This window comes from Phalangium opilio, unplaced genomic scaffold (genome assembly GCF_054372755.1).
Source record: "Phalangium opilio isolate 3A_F unplaced genomic scaffold, DU_Popi_V2 ptg000079l_1, whole genome shotgun sequence".
Classification (NCBI taxonomy): domain Eukaryota; kingdom Metazoa; phylum Arthropoda; class Arachnida; order Opiliones; family Phalangiidae; genus Phalangium; species Phalangium opilio.
In genome coordinates, this window is record NW_028324187.1 from 4,889,736 (window position 1) to 4,910,984 (window position 21,249).

Consider the following 21,249-nt stretch of genomic DNA (forward strand, 5'->3'; position numbering starts at 1 on the left):
CAGTCTCGTGAAATTCGGAAACAGTCTCGTGAAATTTGGAAACTGTCTCGTAAAATTTGATAATCGTTTCGTGCAATTCGGAAACTGTCTCGCGAAATTTTAAAAACAGTCTCGTGAAATTTGGGAAACCGTCTCACGAAATTCGGAAACTGTCTCGCTAAATTCGGAAACTGTCTCGCGAAATTCGGAAACTGTCTCGCGATATTTTAAAACCGTCTCACGAAATTCGAAAACCGTCTCGTGAAATTTGAAAACTGATTAACCTTTCGGATGAATCTATCGCGAGTATACAATAAATTGATTTAATTTCGTAAACTTCGCGAAGAAAAAAAGTTAATTACTAGATCGAGTTATCAATTGGGCACTCTATATCAACAAAAGGTGTTTATTCCATGGCAGACTTTGAACATAAACATTTAATTTCTAGCAGGAGCACCCCATTCTTACCCAGCTGGTTCAGTTATAGTATATAGAAAATTACATTACGTTAAAGTTGAGCAGCTGTGAAACTTTTAGATATATATTTGTGAACAAATGTTTGGGGTTTAACACCGTCAAAAAAAGTCAGGCTTGCTTATATCGAACTCAATATAATAATACGATACTTATGAAAGATAATCACGACCAATAACAGGAGCAGAAGAAGAAAAAAAAATAATGTAATGACTTAGCAGTGGCGGTCTGATCTAATGGGTATTAAAAACTAACCAAAAAACGAGAGGCGACGACTAAATAATTCTCACGATTGAGCCCGAGGGTCTTGTGGATGGTGATCAAACTATCTATAGCGGAGAAGAAGACCCCGGAACTAGGCTTAAATGGTCTACAGGCTTATAACTGCAGTCTCCAGACTACCTATAAGTAAATTGTTTGAAAGCCGAAGGTCATAACCCACAATATGAGGGAGCCCGAAGCCTCGAATAAATAATAGAGCATCATCTTCACCCATCTTATATGCTTTATGCAAACCCAGGACAAAGATCTTTCGAGCTATTATAGGTTACTTTTCACATAAAGGGACAGTGACACGTACGCGGATGCCTAATAATATATTATTTAGCAGAGCGACTGTACATACAGAGACTCGGAATCGTTTTTGTTCACACGTGATAAGTTGTTTTGCTGACGCTATTACTGCCTTATAATTTACACAGAACTCTCTCGGTCGATTAACGAATTATGACGTCATATCATGTCTCATTTAGTTACCAATCATATGAGCCGCGTTTTGAAATCCAAGGTGAGATTCTTAATCCCCGAGAACGCGGTGCCGTAATCCAACGACGGAGATCCGCTTAAAATGGGAAACCCCCGTCGGTAAATGATCCTATACTCTATCGCCATGCACATTCAACTTTAGATTTTGTCTTAAAGCAGCGGTTATATTTTCAATTCAGTTCAGTAATTTTTTACCCCTTTTTGTAATTCGGTGGGGCAAGAACAAAAAATTTATCAAAATGTGACTGACATTACTAATACTGCCACAAACTAAATATATTGACGTAATAGCAGCTGGGAACACTTGAACGGTCCCAGAGCTCTAAAGGTCAGTTAAAGCGTCCTTGAAACAAGGATCTAGCAACATCAAGGACTATACATGAGTGAGTGTACTGCACGGTGGTAGATCTTTAAACCCCCTCAAAAAATACACCACTTCTTAAAAATAAACATCGTTTTTTATTCCATAATTTTCAGTTGGTTAGAAAATAATATTACGGTGTCTACATATTGTAAATCCTGTAGAAATAAGCACTATATATACTGTAATGATTGGTGCTCTATATTATAGAACGGGGATATTGGTGAACGTTTAAATGCTAGAAAGATCTATCAGTGTCTTATCCAGCAGGGTTCCTCGAGGTAATGGTTAGAGAATTACTCTGCCACCTTGGGAACACGCAAAAAAACTTCAGCTTACCATGGAGTGTCCCAAATATTCGGCAGCGTTATCCGAAATGTAAAGTAGTTTTCCATTTTGCGTCATCATCATTAGGAATCCGCTCAGAGCCTGGAATGAGAAAATTAATAATTACTTGATATTTAAGCATTTAAAATTTATCAAGAATCTAGGGTATAACTGATTGCTATAAACATATTTTAATAGGATAACCATAAAAGGGCATATACGGTGGCAAAATTGGCATTGGTTTTTCATGAATCCCAATTATAAACTGCAGCCTCCCGTTTGTAGCAAGACGGCCAATTTTGAGGTTGATTTCGCACCAATTCAACATCTACACGGATCTAGGTAGTTTAGGCCAATTTTAGTTCAGTAGAGAGAAAGACCTTAGGTCAATTCTCACGGAACAACAGCCAGTTAATTTTTCTTATGGGGGAACCGACCCTCTCGTAACCTCTAACCTCTTAAAATGATCCCAATAGGCGTATTATGGAAACAAATGTTGAAACAATTTCCTTCCCAATTTCAAGGAATTGAGCAATTTAAGATTTGTGACGTTTCTGACGAGGAGCAGGTCACTAAATATAATTAAATTATTATTCTAAAAGTTTCATTCTTTTTTGTTGGCAGCCATGCACACTCTAATATTATGAAAATAACAATAATATGTATTCCGTTGAAGTGCACCCAAAAACCACCGTAATGTTTTAGGCTAAAACGACTAACAAAGAGAAACGTACTGAAGCTCCAAATACCTTAATGTTATAACTCTTAGAGATGAAAGGCATGTATGCATCTACTAACATGAATTATAAACGAGCTTCGGAGGGAAAAAAAAATTCGTAAGGCCGGTTTCCACTTCAATAGAACGTTTTTGAAGTTGTAACTTCGCACTTACTACATTCACACAAACAGTGAATTGAATAGGAATTTTTCAGAAAAAAACTAGATGTCGATTGTCAATGTAATTTTTTTCGTTAGGGGAGAGGTACCACCTTACACGAGGGCGAGATATAATTGGCGTATTTTTAGCCATCTCTGCAAATTTGAAATTGTCTTATTGATTTCGGGACATTTTGGTCAGTGAAAACCAGCCTTTACTTAGCGCTAAACTATTAAAGCTTTTCTTAAGAAAATAATTTCATTTTGTATGCTAGCATCTATAGGTTTGTATTTTCTTTTATGTTTTTTGGATTAAAGTAGGCCGCGCGAATTGTCGTACAGGTTTGTATTTATGAATTGACTAAAGTGTATAGTACCTAGGAATGATTTTACTACTATCGAGGGGCCAGACACTCAGACACTCATCTTATTTGTGTGAGAACCATAGCTTATGTTTTGAATGCATAGGGGGCTACAAAACCGTTCTACCCTATACCGAACCGCTGAGAATGATGAAAGGACTTCTTCTCTGTTGATGGGGGGACACCCGGGACAGAGACAACACGATAGGTATAGAGATTTCTTTCCTCCAAGCTGTCGCCGGAAGAGGCTCAGTTTTCAAACCATTACTTTGAAGAACTCTGTTCGGGTTAGGCTAAGCTCCATAGTGACTACCACCTTGACTACCACCTATTAGATAAGTTATCGAAGCGTGACTCTATTAAACCCAACTTTATCCTGTCCAATAATATTTTGATAAAAGAGTCTATCACGTCACGTGTGGTCCATCGTCCATGTATAGTAATTGCCCGTGCTATACGCGTTTTATGAGGGAAATTAATGGGGACCGTCATTGCTTCTTAGCGCCATCTAGCCTAAAAGTTAAGGATAAAAGTCGAAATTTTTGTTACTTTATACGACCTTTGCCCCATAGACCTTTAATGTACGAAAGTCGGCAGAAATTTCATCTGAAATTACTCGTTTTGACTGATTCCAATATAAAATTTTATTAATAAATTTATATATTCGAATAATTTAAAATTTAGGTTTATTACACATGTAAGGCGTTGCCTCTATGGAATAAGATTTGGGGGATTAAATGGGCCCTTTGAAACACGATTTAGTTCAAAGTCCAAGGTCGTAATTTGACGTCTTGACCTACGTCTCTTATGTAGCAGAATGACGAGTCTGCTGGTTTATGAAAGTGGAAATTATCCATTATGATCTATGGGAGTTTCTACATTTTTTTAAATTAGAGATATTATACGTAATATATACCAACTTCGAACAACCTACACACGTGACTTTTATAGGTTTAACCCGGAATTGCTAATGGCAGAAGCGTATAATTAACCCGGAGAAGTATTTGAACATTGAAGGAGCGAGAAAAAAATTATAATAATTGGCAAAAATAATGGTTAAAGAAGTTGAATTAAATTTTTCAAGAGTGACGGTTTTAAGACGTTATCTAATGATTAGAAAATTCATTTATCTACTGAGAACTTTGAATGAGATCTAATAGACTTTAATCAGGGAAAGATTTAATTTTAGAAGTAGGAATGGAGAACGGAGTAATCTGGGCACACGTCAAAGTCCCGGACCCCCTTCCACTGGTCGGAGGGGTATGAAAGAAGAGGCGGGTCATAGCGACAGAAGTAAAAAGGAATTACGTATTTTTCGCCGTACCCGTCAGCAACGGCATCAAAACGTAGTTTAAGTGAGCCAATAAGATAATTTAAACTTTTCGTTACGTGTTGAAGGGAGGGGCTATGAGTCGGGCTGAAGAAATACTAACCGTTCTCCATTCCTACTTCTAAAATTAAATCTATCCCTGCTTTAATATACCTCTCTTTATCTTCGTGGCAGAAACGAACAGCATTTTATTATCGACTAAAACTGTTCTATGATCGTTTGATTCAATCTTTAAAGAGCAACACTTCCGTTAAAGAATTATTATAGACTTCTAAAATAACTAACACGTAATAATCTATTGTATACAGTCCAGACGCCAAAACGATCTGTTCAGTAGAACTCTCCCACGGTTGAAAGAATTCTTGCGGGGCGCAGGTAGACCGAGAGAGAGAGATAGAGAGAGAGAGTTAGTTGCATGACTGAGGTATTTATCCTCACCGGGCCCATTAAGGTATGGGTAAACCGCAACTTGACCTTTAGATTTGACCCTAGACCTCTCCGGCTGACCTTAGATGGGGGCGGCCTAGGCTTAAAGCCCACGGCTATGAAAAGGGATTGGGAAAATTTTAAATTTTGCTTTTAGAACTCTCGATCCTTTGGAGGTAAGGCATTCGAGTCGGGTCATAACACTCTTAAACAAAAGGAGATTTCGCATTTTCACTTAAGAAATAAACGTTTTTTGTGTGTGTGTCGATTGTTTATCGTTTTAATTATCAGGAAAGAAAATTTATTAGAATTATTTTGTTAATTAAAAATATTTCAAAAATTAGTTAAAGCGCAATGGCTTAACCTTGCATCTTCACTCGTGGTTCCTTGAGCCCTTGTTTCTACTTTACAGCCCAGATTAGGAATAATTAAACAACCTAATTACAATTAGGGCAGGGGAATCGACTAATTAATTACAGGTTCTCCGACTAATTAATGAAATATTCTGCTGAATAATCAAAATTATTTTAAAAATCAATAAAGTCCAATAAATTTAAAGTTGGATTAATGACAAAACACGTAATTCCCCACCATTTAGCTAACCAAATTGCTATGACAAACGCAATAATTAAAAAAAACCGTGAGATATGAGTTCTGGTCAGATTAATTTGTGACTTCAATTTTAACCAAAATGCGTTCGAAATAAAATATATTTTTATTTTAAATAGGGGCAAAGATATTACGGAAAGTTGTAATAAAAAAAAACCGTTTGTGAATCGGCGCCGTCTGCACTTTTGAAAATTGCTAAAAGATGATTCCCCAAAAAATCGAGAGATTCGTCTTCAGACGGTTGAAATTTTGAGCAACAGGATCTAAAGACTATATAACCTAGGAAAGAAGAGAGAGAGAGAGAGAAATTTCTTCTCTTAAATGATCGATGAAGCTAGAAAACACGGTTTCTACTATATCTGTCCTAAGACAAATAAAAAGGGACTTGCAAACGCCGCCTCCTTTTGCCCACGTTTTCGGTGTCTTAAATTGCAATTTCACCTTATTTTAAATACATTTACGAATCTTTCTGATTTCATAGTGTCGTCATAGGTTTATAAGATATGTTCCTACCATAAGTATGACACTAATTATTCTATGTAATGCTAGAGACTTGCAGCTCGAGATAACTAGTTCGAGAACGACAAGCGAGAATTGAAGTCCTACACACTCGGTTAATTTTGCAATCCATCTAGTTCCTATTTAGTCTGTACTAAGCCGCCTTTGATAGCGCCTCACCAGGCGTCGCTTTACCTCGAATCTATGACGTTTCATCTACTTCACTTCATAATAACCTCTCAGTAACCTGTGGCAAACTTATGGAACATATCTTATGAACTTAAGGTAGGTAACTTTGACATAGAACATTAAATAAACACTTATATTAATTTGAAATGAATGGTTCGATTCAAGCTTTCTAGGAATCGATTTTATTTTACAATTTACAAATCAACTTAATAACTACGAGATCGTTATATAAAGCTATTCCAATTTTGAAATTATTTTTCCCTTGACTACTTTTCATTCCATTCTTAATTGTCCTAATCTAAAATGGGAGAAAGTGAGTGTGCGGTGCGATTCAAATGGGAGAAAACGCAAAAGCGGGAAAACTTGTAATTTAAATAATTGCCGCGGATATCTATCGAGCAATCAAAAACTGGATTTTATTTATGTGGAGAAAAATACTAACTAAATAGGTTATTTTACGATTGCTAAGCACGCGGCATAGCTATCTATGAGAGAGACTGAAGATTGAAATTTTAAACGTCAAACGATAAATATTATGATTCTTTTTCTATTTAAATTAAAAGAAAACAGCTATATACTTTCATTTAACTATAATTATTTAAATATTAAACGAACTATAAATATAAGAAAGCAGCATTTTTAAAGGGTTGAGGATTTTTTTTTATTCGGCCATTTTGCAAATTATAAATAAATCCAACCCTAACAAACTACATTTTGTGTTTTCTTCATATACAGGGTGTTTCTGAAAGGTTTGTGTCTTATCCCCTTATCCCTTTCCCCGACTGACCTATTTTTTTTACTAATCTTAATTTTTTACGAAAAATTAGACGTACCTAAATAATATTCACTAATAGAAAATTGTAATATAAAAATAAAAGATATTTTTTTTCATCATAGATGTCTTTATTTTTTAGATTGATGTTTATGCGCCTTTGCATTGGCCTACTGCGATTGCGCTTCTATACCTTTTCTTGATAAAAAATCAGACCATATAGTTGATCCGTTTAGATACCGAAAAAGCGTACAAAAAGAGCTCGCGAATGAGTTCACGTTTTGACACGATACTCTGATTATTAACTATGAACTTTTGTCGGCTGATAACTTTATGTTACGTGTGTTCGGCTTGAAGTTCACTCGTCTTCCGCTTTAAGTCCGCGTCACTACGCGTGTTCCTGCGGTCAACGTGGGCTAGACAGGACCTCATCGGGTCATCTGGATCCTTCGAAAACTGGTATTGTGCGTAGGGTTTAACCGAGGATTATAAAGTTAATTAGTGGTTATACATTTTCCTTATTGCTGCCCCGAAGTATATTAGGCCTGTGACCTGTCCATTAATAGCCATTAGCACAAGTTATGAACTAACATCTAATTAGATCTGACCTGTTGATCAGTTGTTTTATTTATATTAATTTCTTCAGTACAATATTAAATTTTCAATAACTATACCACAAGCATTAAATAGTAAGTATTTTTAATTGATAATCATCGAAACATAAAAAAATGCACGGTAAGAAACTTACCTTCGAGAAACCGAAATGCGGCATGGGTAATTCCGGCGGAATATTGTGTTTGCGAAAAACTGCAAATACAAAACAGAAATAAAATTAGTATAAATTAGTAATATACACCATACTAGTTGTTACCCGCGGCGTCGCTCGCGTGAAAAAGAACTTCCATCAAAAGGATATAAAGAATGGGTAGATTTAACTGATGACTAATATTTTTGTAGCACCCTGGGAGCGAAGGCACTCGGCGTTGCCCGTCAGCCCGTCGGGACATTTTTTATTACTTTTCACGCGGACATTATTTCATAAAGAAGGGTTTTTAAGTTTTTAGCCGCCATTTAAAAAGATGGCGACAAATCGAACCGGAAAGACAATTCAGCCCGTCTCTAGGTTAAAGGAAACCAGTGTACTAAATATTTGTGAAATAGGTTGAAACGCGCGGACTTTGTTGCATAGAGAAGATTTTTTACATTTCCGGGCGCCATTTATTAAGATGGCGGCGGATTGGGGGGGGGAAATCTTTCTTAGTACGCGCCTACTACTTATGAGTAACGTTCGTGCAAATTTTCAGTCTTCTAGGGCAAGCGGTTTGGGCTGGGCGTTGATTATCAGTCCGTCTGTCAGTCAGTCAGGACTTTGATTTATATAGATTTAATTAATTTTCACTTAAAACACACGCCATTCCAATCTTAGGTATTGCAAATTGCATACATGTGTTTTCTTTTAAAGTTTGCAACAAAACACGGGAGAATAAAATACCGTCCGGAGTTTGTTAGGCCTAGCAATAAATATATTAATCGATAACCGTGGCACCGACTTATTTCTCTTGGTTTAAGCTAACCCGCGGTTCCCGGGGAAGCGAATCTAGACCTAAGACGTGGTTCTAACACCCTGGACGAGTCGGAGAAACGGGTCTCCTTCTGGGCTTGATGTAATCTCAGCGGGGTTCTGGCTAAATGTTTGCCGTGTTACACTTTCTCTCCATGGGACGTATACGCTTTCTTGATTCGGAGCTACTACCTTTTATTTTAAATATTCAATTCCAACCGATAGATATTCGTTTTTCAATTACCATCCGTAGCCAAGAAAGATTCTTAAAGTTTTTTCTGACATGACTTCTTACAATCAGATGATGAAAACATCTTTTATGAAATTTAATTGTTCTTGAGGATTATGAGACAATAAACTGAAATATCATGTTAGTAGTTTAGAATCATTGTGGTCTTTTCGACGTCAATTAAATCAAGCTTAAGAATTGCTTGTTAAGTAACTGTAATTAGTAGGGAAACGGACCTGTTTTAATAATGTTGTTAAGCATATTTTGACAGGTCTACCTTCCTTAGTTCAATATCCCTTTAAAGTATTTTTATCCATGCAGGATCGAGTGTTAAGTGCTTTAGTCTTTAAGTTTTGTTCGTTAACGACCCTTTGAAAGCAGTATTATAAGCGTGAGATAATCATAATGATGGTGAAATATTATACATTTAACTTCTACGTCTCGCGGGTGGCCTATGGCTTCGATCTAATACACGCATACAGGCTTCTAAGTACTCCAAAGTTTTTATATCGTAAACAAAACTTTCAATCAACTTTCGAGATACCTTGATTGATTTCTCTAGAGCTACGAGTTACGTTTTTGGAGAACGAACCCTTTTAGGTCCCTTTTTTACGAGGTTAAACGTGTTTTAAAGTGGCGTACTACAAAAGCCTTTGTTTGGGATCATGTAGGCCTAATTCTACCGCATTTATTTGGAAATTCACTCGAGTACCTCTCATTTTATTCAGAATTTTAAAAAAGATTTTAACGGTGTCCAAAAATATCTTGGTAGCAAATAATTTTCGAGTTTAATTATCAAACGAACAACTCCGACGAGGAAAGTGGTCTTTGTTCCGTGCCTACCCAAAGATTTTTAAATGGCTTACTCGGTGCCCTACCCTAAGCAGTCCAAAGGGCATGCTTGGTCTCAGTGCCCAAACCTAAACTGTTCAAACGGCTTCATAACAACGTACTAAGGCATTTAATATTGAATTTATTAATTCATACAGTCCATCGTTGTAATGAAATATGCGAAAAGGTTTTTCATAATATAGGCCCTAATAAGCGTAAAACGGTGCAAGTCACACTAGAAATTTTGCCCCATTTTTAAGCCGTTTTAAAACTTTGGGCCTTGGCAGACCAAATAGTTCCCAAGGAAAAATGTTAATCGTTTGGAATGTTTATTTTAAAATATTTTTCCACGGTTGCCATGCAGAGAATAACTCGCTGTTTTATAACAAAATGTTGAAAAGGAAGACGCGACTTAGCAAATACACCACCAAAAACATCCAAGAATACCTAAAGAACCCCCTTGACGTTTTGGGACGAAATATGCTTTGAAAGTCAACAATTTTCCAGACACATTTCGCAATGTAAAACATTTATCTCATATTCAAGGATCTAGCTGCGGATTCCATAATATTACAGAAAGAATAAAAATGAAACCTCAACACTTTTTTATCAAACAATCTAACACTGATTTTTTTCCCTTCGGTACTTTAAAAGTCTGTCATTCCCCCAAAAATGAACCTCTAAAACTTCAATTGTTTTTCTATTTAATATCGCTCCATGCTTGATACTTCAATCTGCGCTTAGATTTGAGTGACAAGACACGAGACTGTCTTCGGGAATTTCCCAAAAGTGGAATTTAGTTGATGTTAATCTAGCCAGAATGTGATGTGTTAGAGCTAGCGGGGCCCCTAATGTCGGCCTGGCCCCTATATGTGGTTTCTCTGCACGTAATTTTCGAGGTGGTCTATTAATTCATTCTCTCTTTTAATTATAAGAGGGTTTTATATAAATTGTTTAATTTTGGGAAAAAAACGAAATTTGAAAAAAAAAGATAACAAAATAACGACTTGAATTACATCGTCCCCAAAAACGTTCTTCGACTTAAAACTTAAAAAAGAAAAATTAAACAAGTATTCTATATATTAAAGTATTTGTTAAAAGCATACCGTATTTGTTCGCTATCCCGCTGGTCTACTTTTCACCGCTCAGCTGAACTACCACTACAAAATATATCTCAAATACCTTCTTAACGTACTGGGAATTTCTTACACTTTGGAAGCTTAAAGTCAACACGCAAACAGGGTTCCTCGAAGAAGTGGTTGTGGACTTAATTTATATATTGAAGTCGTTGGAAAAACTAGATTGCATCAACAACAACAATGGAGAAATGGTTAACATTAATAGGGCGGGACCTTAGCAGTGAATTTAATGTCATTTAAATTTGTTTGGTACAAAAATGCTTTATTTATTCTATTTTTCAATGCCAGCAGTCGTAAGAGGCTATTGTCACATTTATCATTACATAATAGCACCTATTAGAGAATGGGAAAATATCCGATGTTACGATTTATTATTGGAAAAAAAAATTAATAGTGCATAATTTTCTAATGTAAAAAAAGTGAAAATGTTCAATGTATTGAAGTCCCTAATAACGCATTGTTTCGGCGCCTCTCTATTAACCTATATAGGTAGATTTCAATGAATATTATTCGCATAACAAAAAAAATCAAACTCGACCACGTTAGAGTTCTGAGTTTTGTCCTTGGCATAAATACTTTCATTTCTACAATTTGTAAGTTAGAAAATTTTAATCTTTTAGCGGTTTTTTTTTTAGTTTTACACTTTCATCAGAGGCGTCGGTTTTTCTTTCTGACCACTTAAAGATTTATCAAACAAAGAAAGTTAGTTATTTTTCTTGGATTGTGGTATAAACAATAACGTCATTTAAACCGTCTAAACGTTATAGGCTGCTTCATTTTACAATTTATTTTTTGCGTTATAATAAACTCAACAGTACATAAGGACACAATTTCAAGTCTAAAATTTTGGAAACGGCAGAGAAGTTGCATTAGAACATTGTAAAATGTGCTTCAAAATTGGTGCGAAAACTTTCATTGCTTTAGGGTTAGGGTTAGCACTAACACAGTAGCTGTTAGAGGAGGAGCTGAGTATCGTGACATAATTTACGCTGCCATATTGGTGGGTTTAAAGCAGGAATGAAGCTGAGACCATCCAATATGGCTACCAGAACAGCTTGGGAGAGTATGATCCCATCTGAAAGCTCTCAATACGTTTGGAAAAATAATAAGCCCTTCAGATGTAAAAAAGGGGATAGGCAACCCTTATGAGTATCTGGACATGAGTATCAAGGATTGGTCCCTTGCAGTCTCTGCGCATGCACTATCGTAAACCCCAAGCCTACAGCGCAGGCGCTAAAAAGCGGCGGGCTGGAATGCAAAGTTTCACCCCCGTTAAATTTCACCTCTTATTTTCATCGAAGTGTTCTATAACGTTTGAGACACAACCATAAGTAAACTAAGAACAAAAGTTAACCCTAACACCCCGTATAGGTCATGTACAATATTCGCCGCGCAACAATAAGCAATTGTTCAAATTTATTTTCACTTTCTTCACATTTATTTTGACACTGTTCTTTTGTGACGGACTGAAAATGGTGCTAGGCCAAATTTCGTCATTTATTTCAACTTTCTATTCAACACGTAACGTTAAAAGAATTTTGTTAAAAAAGTGAAATGACTTTTCCATTCAAAAGAAGATGAACTTAACCTAAAGTGAAAGCGAATTTAAAAAAAACAAAAATGAATAGAAAAAATTGAAGGAATTTTCATATTTCGGTCACTGAGTTAAGAAAAAGTTTGAGTTTTTTGAAGCAAAGATTCAGGAGTTCCTATTTAAAAGAAATAGATGGCGTGATTTTAAATTATAGAGTTACATTTAAATAAGTTGAATTTAAATTAAATTGCCCAAAAAACCCTTGCGTATGGGACAAACAAAGAATTAATGTTATATCTTTAAGTGTACTGTATTCAAAACAAATAGCAAGTTCAAAACAATTAACTACTTTGAAATCACTGATTCTCTGTTCATAATCGTTAATATAATAAGAGACTTGAGTCAGTAAAAATTACTACGAGGGATTTTACCTATAAAATTTCCTGGCAAATTATATTAAAAAGCGTACGTGGTCCAATTGGGAGGGTCATTAGAAAACGGTAAGCGTTCTCAAAGACTCCATCTAAATAGCCATGGGACATCCGCATCCACCCACGCATTTATGTTTTCTTAAAACGAGTCATTACTCCTTTAAAGTAGAATTGCAACCCAAAATATGTAAAAGTGTACTCCGAGCTTGAATTTTTATCGATTATAATTGAAAGAACATACAAAATGAATATATATCAATTAGAACCATGTTTCTATCTACAATATTAAAGAAGGTACAAGCAATTAAGGCTACGTAATGGATGGCACTACACGTTAGGCTTCTTCGCGAAGCACTCGCTGGAAGTTCCTCTATTGGACGAACCAGTGTTAACTTTTGATTGCATTTCATCTTTAAAAACATATTATTCCAGATAATATGACGGCGACTTTATAGCAATTTATAAAATATATAGCGTTTAACGTTTAAATTGATTCTAATTCCGGACATGCTCGCCTATTTAATGTGGTGCGTGCAATTACCTACAATTATAGGAAACCAGTTGACCCTTGACCAATGGCGCGAGCTCGCACGTGGCCCACCAAACCTCATTTTAAAATAACTGTTCTAATATGGGGCGACCCGCAAAAACCTCGAAACAAACTAAAGTACTACAAAAACACGTGCTTTGAAATTAAATCAAACTTTACGTGGACAATTTTGAGAAATAAGCGTGGAACATTAGTTAATTGACTCAGAGATTTAGGCTTAAAGTTGCAGTGGCGTAAGTTTGTGTTCTTTACCGTATGGACGGTCCTCCTTCAATGTGTTTACTTAAAGAGGGCTTACGGTGCGCCAAAAGGCTTGAAAAATGTGCACTACTGACTTTAATAACATAAAGTTGGAATAGACGCTTATGGGGATCGATATACAATATTAGCAGACGAAATAGCGAAAAATATTACGGCCCAAGTTAATTTCCAGTCAATTTAGCAGAAAATTTAAAAATACCACCACTAAAAACGGTTTCGATAACTAGCTGTTGACGTATTAATTATTTATAGTTCTACTTCGTCTCGATCCGCTCACGATAAAAGTTATTTCGATTCAATCAAAAATTTATTATTAACGAAGTGAATCTATCACCGTTTTATCTTTGGTAAACTGTATTACGCAATTAGAAAAAGAGTCCCCCGTGGAGAACTGACGGCGTTACGTGTTAAATTCGTGTAGCGAAGCGAAACCAGCCGATTGTCAAATTGACGACGCCCAATTGAAACCCCCACTTAATCTCGCTTTCTCGTCTACTGAATACAAGGCGGCACAAGTAATTTGATATCGCCCCGAGCCAATAAAGAGTCCATCCTCTAAAAGAGCACGTGCAAAAAAGTTTCACCGCGGAGAAAAGTGTGTTTTTATACAACTGCATTTTTGGCTGCACTCTTTATTTTATAAATTACAACTAAATGATGTTAATATTTGAATTTACCAGAAACATTTGTTGACAGTTCAACTTGTGAGCTGTATTATTTCGTTTTTGAACTTTACCAACATTTCTCTTCAGTATTGCAAATCTCCCTAATCACTCTGAAAAACGTTTCCCACTAAAAGTTGGAAACGATTCGGGCTTGAGCCAGATTGTCAAAAGGGGAGGACACTTATAACAGAGTCAAAACGTACTTTGGACCTGCCATATTAATGTATAAATTCGGGACCACAAAGTCTGGGATCCCGAGACAACCTACGCGACACACCAATTCTTCAACAAATGACGTAAGAATCATTACACAACTTAATTTTCGTCGAAAATAAGATTTTGTTGAAAAGCCAAGCCACCCAAGTTTATAGGGAAGTATTTAGATAAAGACCATTTTAGTAATTTGCTTTACTTCAATTTTTTTTCGTGTAAGGAATGGTTAGGTATTGCATGTGGACTTTAAATCTGTGTCATTTTGTGTAAGGATGCGGAGTAATTACTTAAAAGGTAACTTAAGATAGAAGAGACATTAGGTCGGGTCTGACAGGCGCCGGGCGACCGCAAGCCGGACACACTTTCTATTCAAGCCTATATTAACGAAGCAATAATTGTGACGTCACAATTTAAAGTACTCCATCAATACAAACGGGCCATAGGCAGCGAAAGTGAACGGTTTTTTCAAAGATAAACACTATCAGAATTACAAATAACGTACAAGACAGAGTTAAACTTACGTAACCCACCATGTTGAAAATAGTTGGCCTTCCTGACGTAGACACAGACGAGAGCCATCAATTGCAACTGTGACAATCGTTGTCTGGTTGATGAGGGCAACGGCAATAAATCCCGCAAGTTAGCAATCTCCGCATTGATCAGGTCGCGACGCAATTTCGAAGCGCCTTTAGTGGACTTGTTCGCATCGAAACTAAAAACACATAGAAAGTTGGTCATCGTAAATAAAGGGCTTATACATGATTTAATTTCAAAGACTTCATAAAATAAATGCTTTTCATAATTAATTATCCCTATTATTACTTAAAGATCACATTTTATTTAAAAGTACCTTTTAGATACACAAATTCTACAGTATAAGCGTGGGCACTTTTATCTAGGCTATTGCATTATTATTTTTAAAACCAGATTCAAATAAGGCAATTGAAAAACCGAGGGGTGTGCCACCCAATACGCGTGCCCAAGACTCTTTCCTCTTTTTAATCCATTCCTCGCTTGTCCTACACTATTTTCTTACTTATCACGTTTAACATTGTGTATTAATGCGCCTTATATTTCACTATAGCGCACTCGCTTCAACAGGTGGTGTATGTTTCGTAATTATTATGGCCACAGGTCCGAGAATATAAAAACCGAGTTATAAGAACCTCCGCCCAAGACATCAAATGGGGATGGTGAAAATAGTACAACTTCAATGACTGAGTAATGGCAACTTAACGCCTTACACACTAAGGAAAATGATCTGAGACGCTGTTACTCCTTATTTTGGAAGTTACGGTTTCATAACTGTTTTACTATAAAAACGTTCACTGTATAGAAAGGTTTTAAAGAGTTAGTCACTTGGTGTGGTATTTTATCATTGATAATAGACAACGTAAGATTAGCATCGCAAAAAGCTTTACAAACAATAGTGATCGTTTCGAAGTTGTCAAACACTTGATAGAGAATCAAGCCTTTAGCTTTACGTACTAAAAAGAAAACATGAAGGCTCCGGTTTATATAAAACGTACAAAATCAATGGTAGTGGATTAATCAGTTGATTTGTTTTTGAGGAACTTGGTCTACCAGGCGATGAAATTAGCTATATTTATAAGCTTGTACGATAACTGTTCAAAATTTATAGAGTAACTACATCGACTGGGTTGACCATGCCTTTCTTATCAAGTACTAAACGTTTTGTGTCAACTGTACCTGTGCAAATTGAGATACGAAAGCTAAACGACAAATATACCAAAACAAACAAAATCATTAACGGTTGCGATGTATGCTGATTTTGCATTATTTTGTTTAATAAATTGTACAAAATAAAGGCCAATTAAGCCAATATTTGCCTAGAGTGCAGGTTTATAATTAGTGACTACGTTTTCAATATAGGCCTTGATGGTCCCTCTGAGGATGGATTTTACTTTAGCCAAGTACTTGAATATTGTCGGGGAACAAACATATTTTGATTACAAGCAGCTCAAACCAAGATTTTCTAGAATTTAGGCGACTAACCCTTGAAATCTTATATAGTCCGGTTAAAGGATGACTTTATAATTTCTAAAAAGGCGTAGAAGGAAGTTGCAATGAGAATTCTTATATTATTTTATTTTGGGGTGGATAAAATTTCTTTGAGTCTGTGGTTGGTTTTTTTCGGACTTGGCATTCTTCGGACGAACGTACGACATTAAATTACAGGGAAGGTCTTTTATTCGTACGAGGACCATCATACTATTTAGGGAGTTAACGCTCCGTGTTACCATCCATTCAGCTTTTCTTAATTCAATCTTAAGTCGCAAATCCTCAATTTTATTCACCCGGTTTTACATGATTGTACTACTCCGCGTTGTTTCGTTCAAACTGCAAATTGACACTGGTGTTAAGCTTAACACGTGGCGGACTGCGCCCGTTTAATTGTAAATGTACGTGCTTCAATTTAGAGACTCATCCATTTTCTCTTTTCACTTAAACAGTCAACGTCTCAAAATTTAGAAATTAAAAACGTAACGACACTCTAACAGGATTCATGGATAGGGGGTTCGCGGACCCAACCTTAAGGGACTGAAACACATCCTAATATTACAGATATAGTCAAATCCGAAAACGAATCGGACAAACAATAACAAAACAAAACTCTACTCTTTAAATTAGAATTCTGAGGTTTCCAAGACAACATATTCGACAAGTGATTCAGACCAACTGCATAAAGTTACGATTACGCATAGTGAAGAGCCCCTTGAAATGAGCCTTTAAAATTTGAATGATAAGTCGATCCAAATCGGTCAGATTCCTTTGATCTTTGTATATAGTAAATACTTCCTAGTTGTACCGGCCCAAAGTAAAATATTTCTCAAAGTATTTAAAGATTCACTTGTAGCAAATAAGGTAATTACGAGGAAGACCATTTTGAAGATGTCCTTTTTTTAAAAAAAAAATGTAACCTCAGCGGAGAAAAAAAAAGACACAAAACCAAGTTAAAGGGCTAATGAATCAAGAAAAGCTAAACCAGGTAACAATATATATAAGTTACCTCGGTAATTTGAAAGAAATTACATATTGGGTTCTTATGGGAACTATAACTGTAAAGTTTTACGGTTTGAAATTTAATCGAAACATTATTCTTATTGATTTAGCCTTTAATTGTGATTGACTTCTAAGATACTATAAAAATTTGTTGGTAAATACTGGTTAACGTTTTGTGGCGAGTATGTTGACGCTTCACGCATACTTTACAAGCCCTCGTGGATTGTTTGTATTCTCTTAGTTCACTGTGCCTTTGAAGTTGACATATGGCCGAATATATGGAAGACGAGATAATAAATATAGAAAAATATAGCAAAATGGATTATTTAGCCCGGGGGCAAACGTAAGAAACGCATTCATGCATTACACACATACACACACAAACCTCATTTCAAGATTACGAAGAAGGGATAATTCATCTCTCTCTACTAAACAGTTTATTTCAATCTTCCAAAATATTTAATATGATCGCTTGCCAAAGCTAAGATTCTTTGAAGAAATGGTTTGCGAAGTAACACTCAACGCAAAGACCTAAACACTTCCCTGTTTCAAATTGATTAAAACACCAGGGTACCTCTAAGCCGCGACGTTATACGAGTGCATTTTAAACCATTTTTCAAGAAATCCTGCATGCCAAGATTAAAAAATAAATAATCGTACGCGTTGTCGGCTTGGCACAGAGAGCTTTATATTGTTATAGCCATTCCATTATAATCTAATGAGGATGTCCAACGGTCCATTAAACCTAAAGGGGTCGGATATTTATACCGAAACCTGAAATACAAGACATAACCTCGTGTGATACCAGGATAAGCCTTTACATTCATATAAACAACTATATTGAATTTTTATTCCATATACAACTCAAAACGTTCCTCTATCTGTCCACATACTCATTATTTGGCCAGTATCAACAAATTTCCTGTACATACACTCTAGACTTAAAATCAAGTGTCCAAACTCTCCAAAAAATTGTTTATTGACTTCTAATTCAAAGCTATCAAATACGGCAGGAAACTACCTGGTGTCTAAAAGGTTATCAAATACATGTCCATTGTTAATGAAGTCTGAACAAAACACAATGAGTGAAGAACTTAAAACCACCCCCGCCTATTCTAAAGACCCTGCAACCTCCCCCCTTCATCAGAGTTTGAAAAGGTCATCAGGCGGAAGCTTTATAGTTATTTGTTTCGCACTCTAGAATTATACCCTCAAACATTTTTCCACAACAATGATTTTGGATAGTATTGAATCATTTGAATGGCTGCTCGTTTCTACGCAATTAACAATTCTGTAAACAATAACATATTTTCTAGAGAAAGGAGTTTCATTCAAAACCGTAATTATCCGCTTAACAGAATGTTGCACGGTGAACGGAGCTAATTAAAAATGTGTTGTACAGATTCTGAGATGAAGTCTATGAAGTTAGAATGACTTGCTAACGTGAATTAAAGTGGGTTCTAAATGTTTTTTAAATTTAGAAAAAATATACCTACAAATTTTTTGCACCTTTCAGAATATTTTTTAAATCTTTTATTTGTAAGATGGTGAAATGTGTTATATTAGTATTTTTTTTAGAATTTTACAAATTGAAGCTTTGTAATTGTAATCAAAAATTTACAATTTCAAATTCGAAGTATTTCGTTCTTTGCAAGGTTTAATATGAAATTAAATGCCGGGCACCGATGCAGTTTAAATGAACTTCGAAACTTGACCAGGGTGAAGAAAGGTCACGACCCCGTATACAGGCAATTTTATTATCTCTAAGACCTTGCAGTTGTTATATAAGTATAGAAAGTGTAATTGTAGTGTATATGGAAAAGCGCTTATCGGTAAACGATAGATTGGGGGTCTGCAACCTAGGTTAACCTCGGGGCAATCTCAATCTCAAAGATGGAGAAACTGCAGTGTTTCGTGGGAAAAAACCTCTCCAGGATCCGGGATAAACGAAACGCGGATAGATCGAGAGAATTTGAGAGAAAGTAGCTAGCTGTACGAGACGAATATAAGGAGAGCTCTAGAGCCCAGGAGATGCATGATGAGAAGAAGAGAAATTCATGGACGGAAAAATTTCAAGGATTCAAACCATCAACCGAGGGATTAGCCACTCGAGAAAGCGGGTCTGTCTACAAGCTGCAGGAAATATATTGTCTGTACTCCTTCAAATCGTAAACTTAATGAGAAATAGACGAAATCAGAAAATATTAATCGAATTTCTTTATTGAAAAGTGGAAAAATGTTTGAAATCGCAAGTTATGTGAAATCCCAATGAATATTTCTTGAAATGGGGGAAACCAAACAAGGAAATGGAGAAATTGAAAAGAAAAGCTGATATTTATTGAAGAACCAAATCAATTTCTGCATGAACAAAATATCAGGCAATTTGGGTTTGGAATTTTTCTTGAAATCGTTAAACCAATTAAAGGAATCAATATTGAAGAAGATACGAACAATTTAATTTTCTTCTTACTGGACAGTGTATGTGAAGGAAATCATGACGTAATGTTGTGTGGGGACTGTAATTGGTCATGTTATATAGACATGCCTACACAAATTTCTCATAATTAACTTCCTCAATATTGTACATCCAGATATTCGCTTACAAATTGAAATATTCTCTATTTTTAATTATTTTATCTATAAGGATACCCAATATTAACGCATATCCCCGAAGTGTTTACTGATAATTTGCAATTTTAAGAAATTTAGTCATTCATTTATATTTGTAACGATGACCCAAGCTCTACTATATACACGGTTAGAATTTTCCCAATTTTTTTGATAGATCCGGCTTTTTATAATACGGAATTTCATACAATACTTTTATAATTCATCTTTAAATTACGCGTACTAGTCCTAAGTATTTCGAAAACATTCCCTTTCTTAGGCCCGTGGAAAGAAACCTTTTTTTGCGCGAAACTACTATTTTTTCGCGGAATTAACCGAAGTACGTTCGTAACTTCGTACCCAAGAAGTTTTAAAACCGGCGCGCCTTACTTTAGTCGATTCATTGAAAACTCTAATCGGGATGTCGACGAGTTTTTAAATATATGTTTCACGCACACTATGGGGCGTAGATCAACTTGTGCCAACACGCGCCTATAGGTATTTAAGACACGGCCGAGAACACCGCTTTTGGCTAAAACATAAGTAAATAAAGTCACTAAGTTCCTTCGTTACATGTATGGCATAGTATCTTCTCCTTGCATTTGTTTCTTGTATTCTTGAAAATGTACCCTTACATTAAGCACCTTTTGTTTTTGCTACATAATTTGTTATTATATTATAGTAAAAAAGAGCTTTTAAATTAGATCGAATGAAGAGTATCGTATGATTCCTTAACTTAAGGGCAAGTCAACCGATTGTAAATAAATTTTGATAAAACCATGATGACAACGTCAATAACTAAACTAAACAAATTGGTTCCGTTATTGTACAGTTTTCGTGGTCCTATTAAGCCTTATTGTCAAAGTATCCGTGGTTTCCATGCGTGTACATTTGTATCAAAAAATAGAGGATAAGACAGACTCTGTTGATGTGTATATTCGCATAGCAGTTATTGTATTACACGATTACAGTGAGGTGTTCTTCGTGAAATATTATGAACTTAATATAACACATTTAACACTAACTCGGTCACTAGTAAATCATGAAACTCATTAGAGTATATCGACTGCGCACTTGAAAAGCCTCTCTTGAACTTAATAAAAACCTAACTATCTCCGTAGTTTCACCGTCCCTTTAACAAGGTCTCTCGTAACATTTACTTAAATGTTAAACGGCGTTGATTTTGGCGTGGTGAGTTTTGCGTATATATTTTTCTTCCCTCTTTCTGATGTGCCG

At 35.7% G+C, this 21,249-nt stretch overlaps 1 protein-coding gene across 2 annotated transcripts in view; it reads right to left on the reverse strand.

Moving 5' to 3' along the window:
• The window catches only part of LOC149654309 (uncharacterized), a 28,013-nt gene that overhangs the window by 5,222 nt on the left and 1,542 nt on the right, over positions 1-21,249 (reverse strand). The window contains exons 2-4 of one of the 2 annotated variants that reach the window (XM_089845756.1): positions 14,913-15,094; positions 7,717-7,775; positions 1,919-2,008 (exon numbers count right to left, since the gene is read on the reverse strand). In XM_089845756.1, coding sequence (XP_089701882.1) covers positions 1,919-2,008; positions 7,717-7,775; positions 14,913-15,094 — 331 coding nt within the window. Of the gene's footprint in view, positions 1-1,918; positions 2,009-7,716; positions 7,776-14,903; positions 15,095-21,249 lie in introns of both variants that reach the window. The other variant, XM_089845755.1, reaches the window with a different exon arrangement.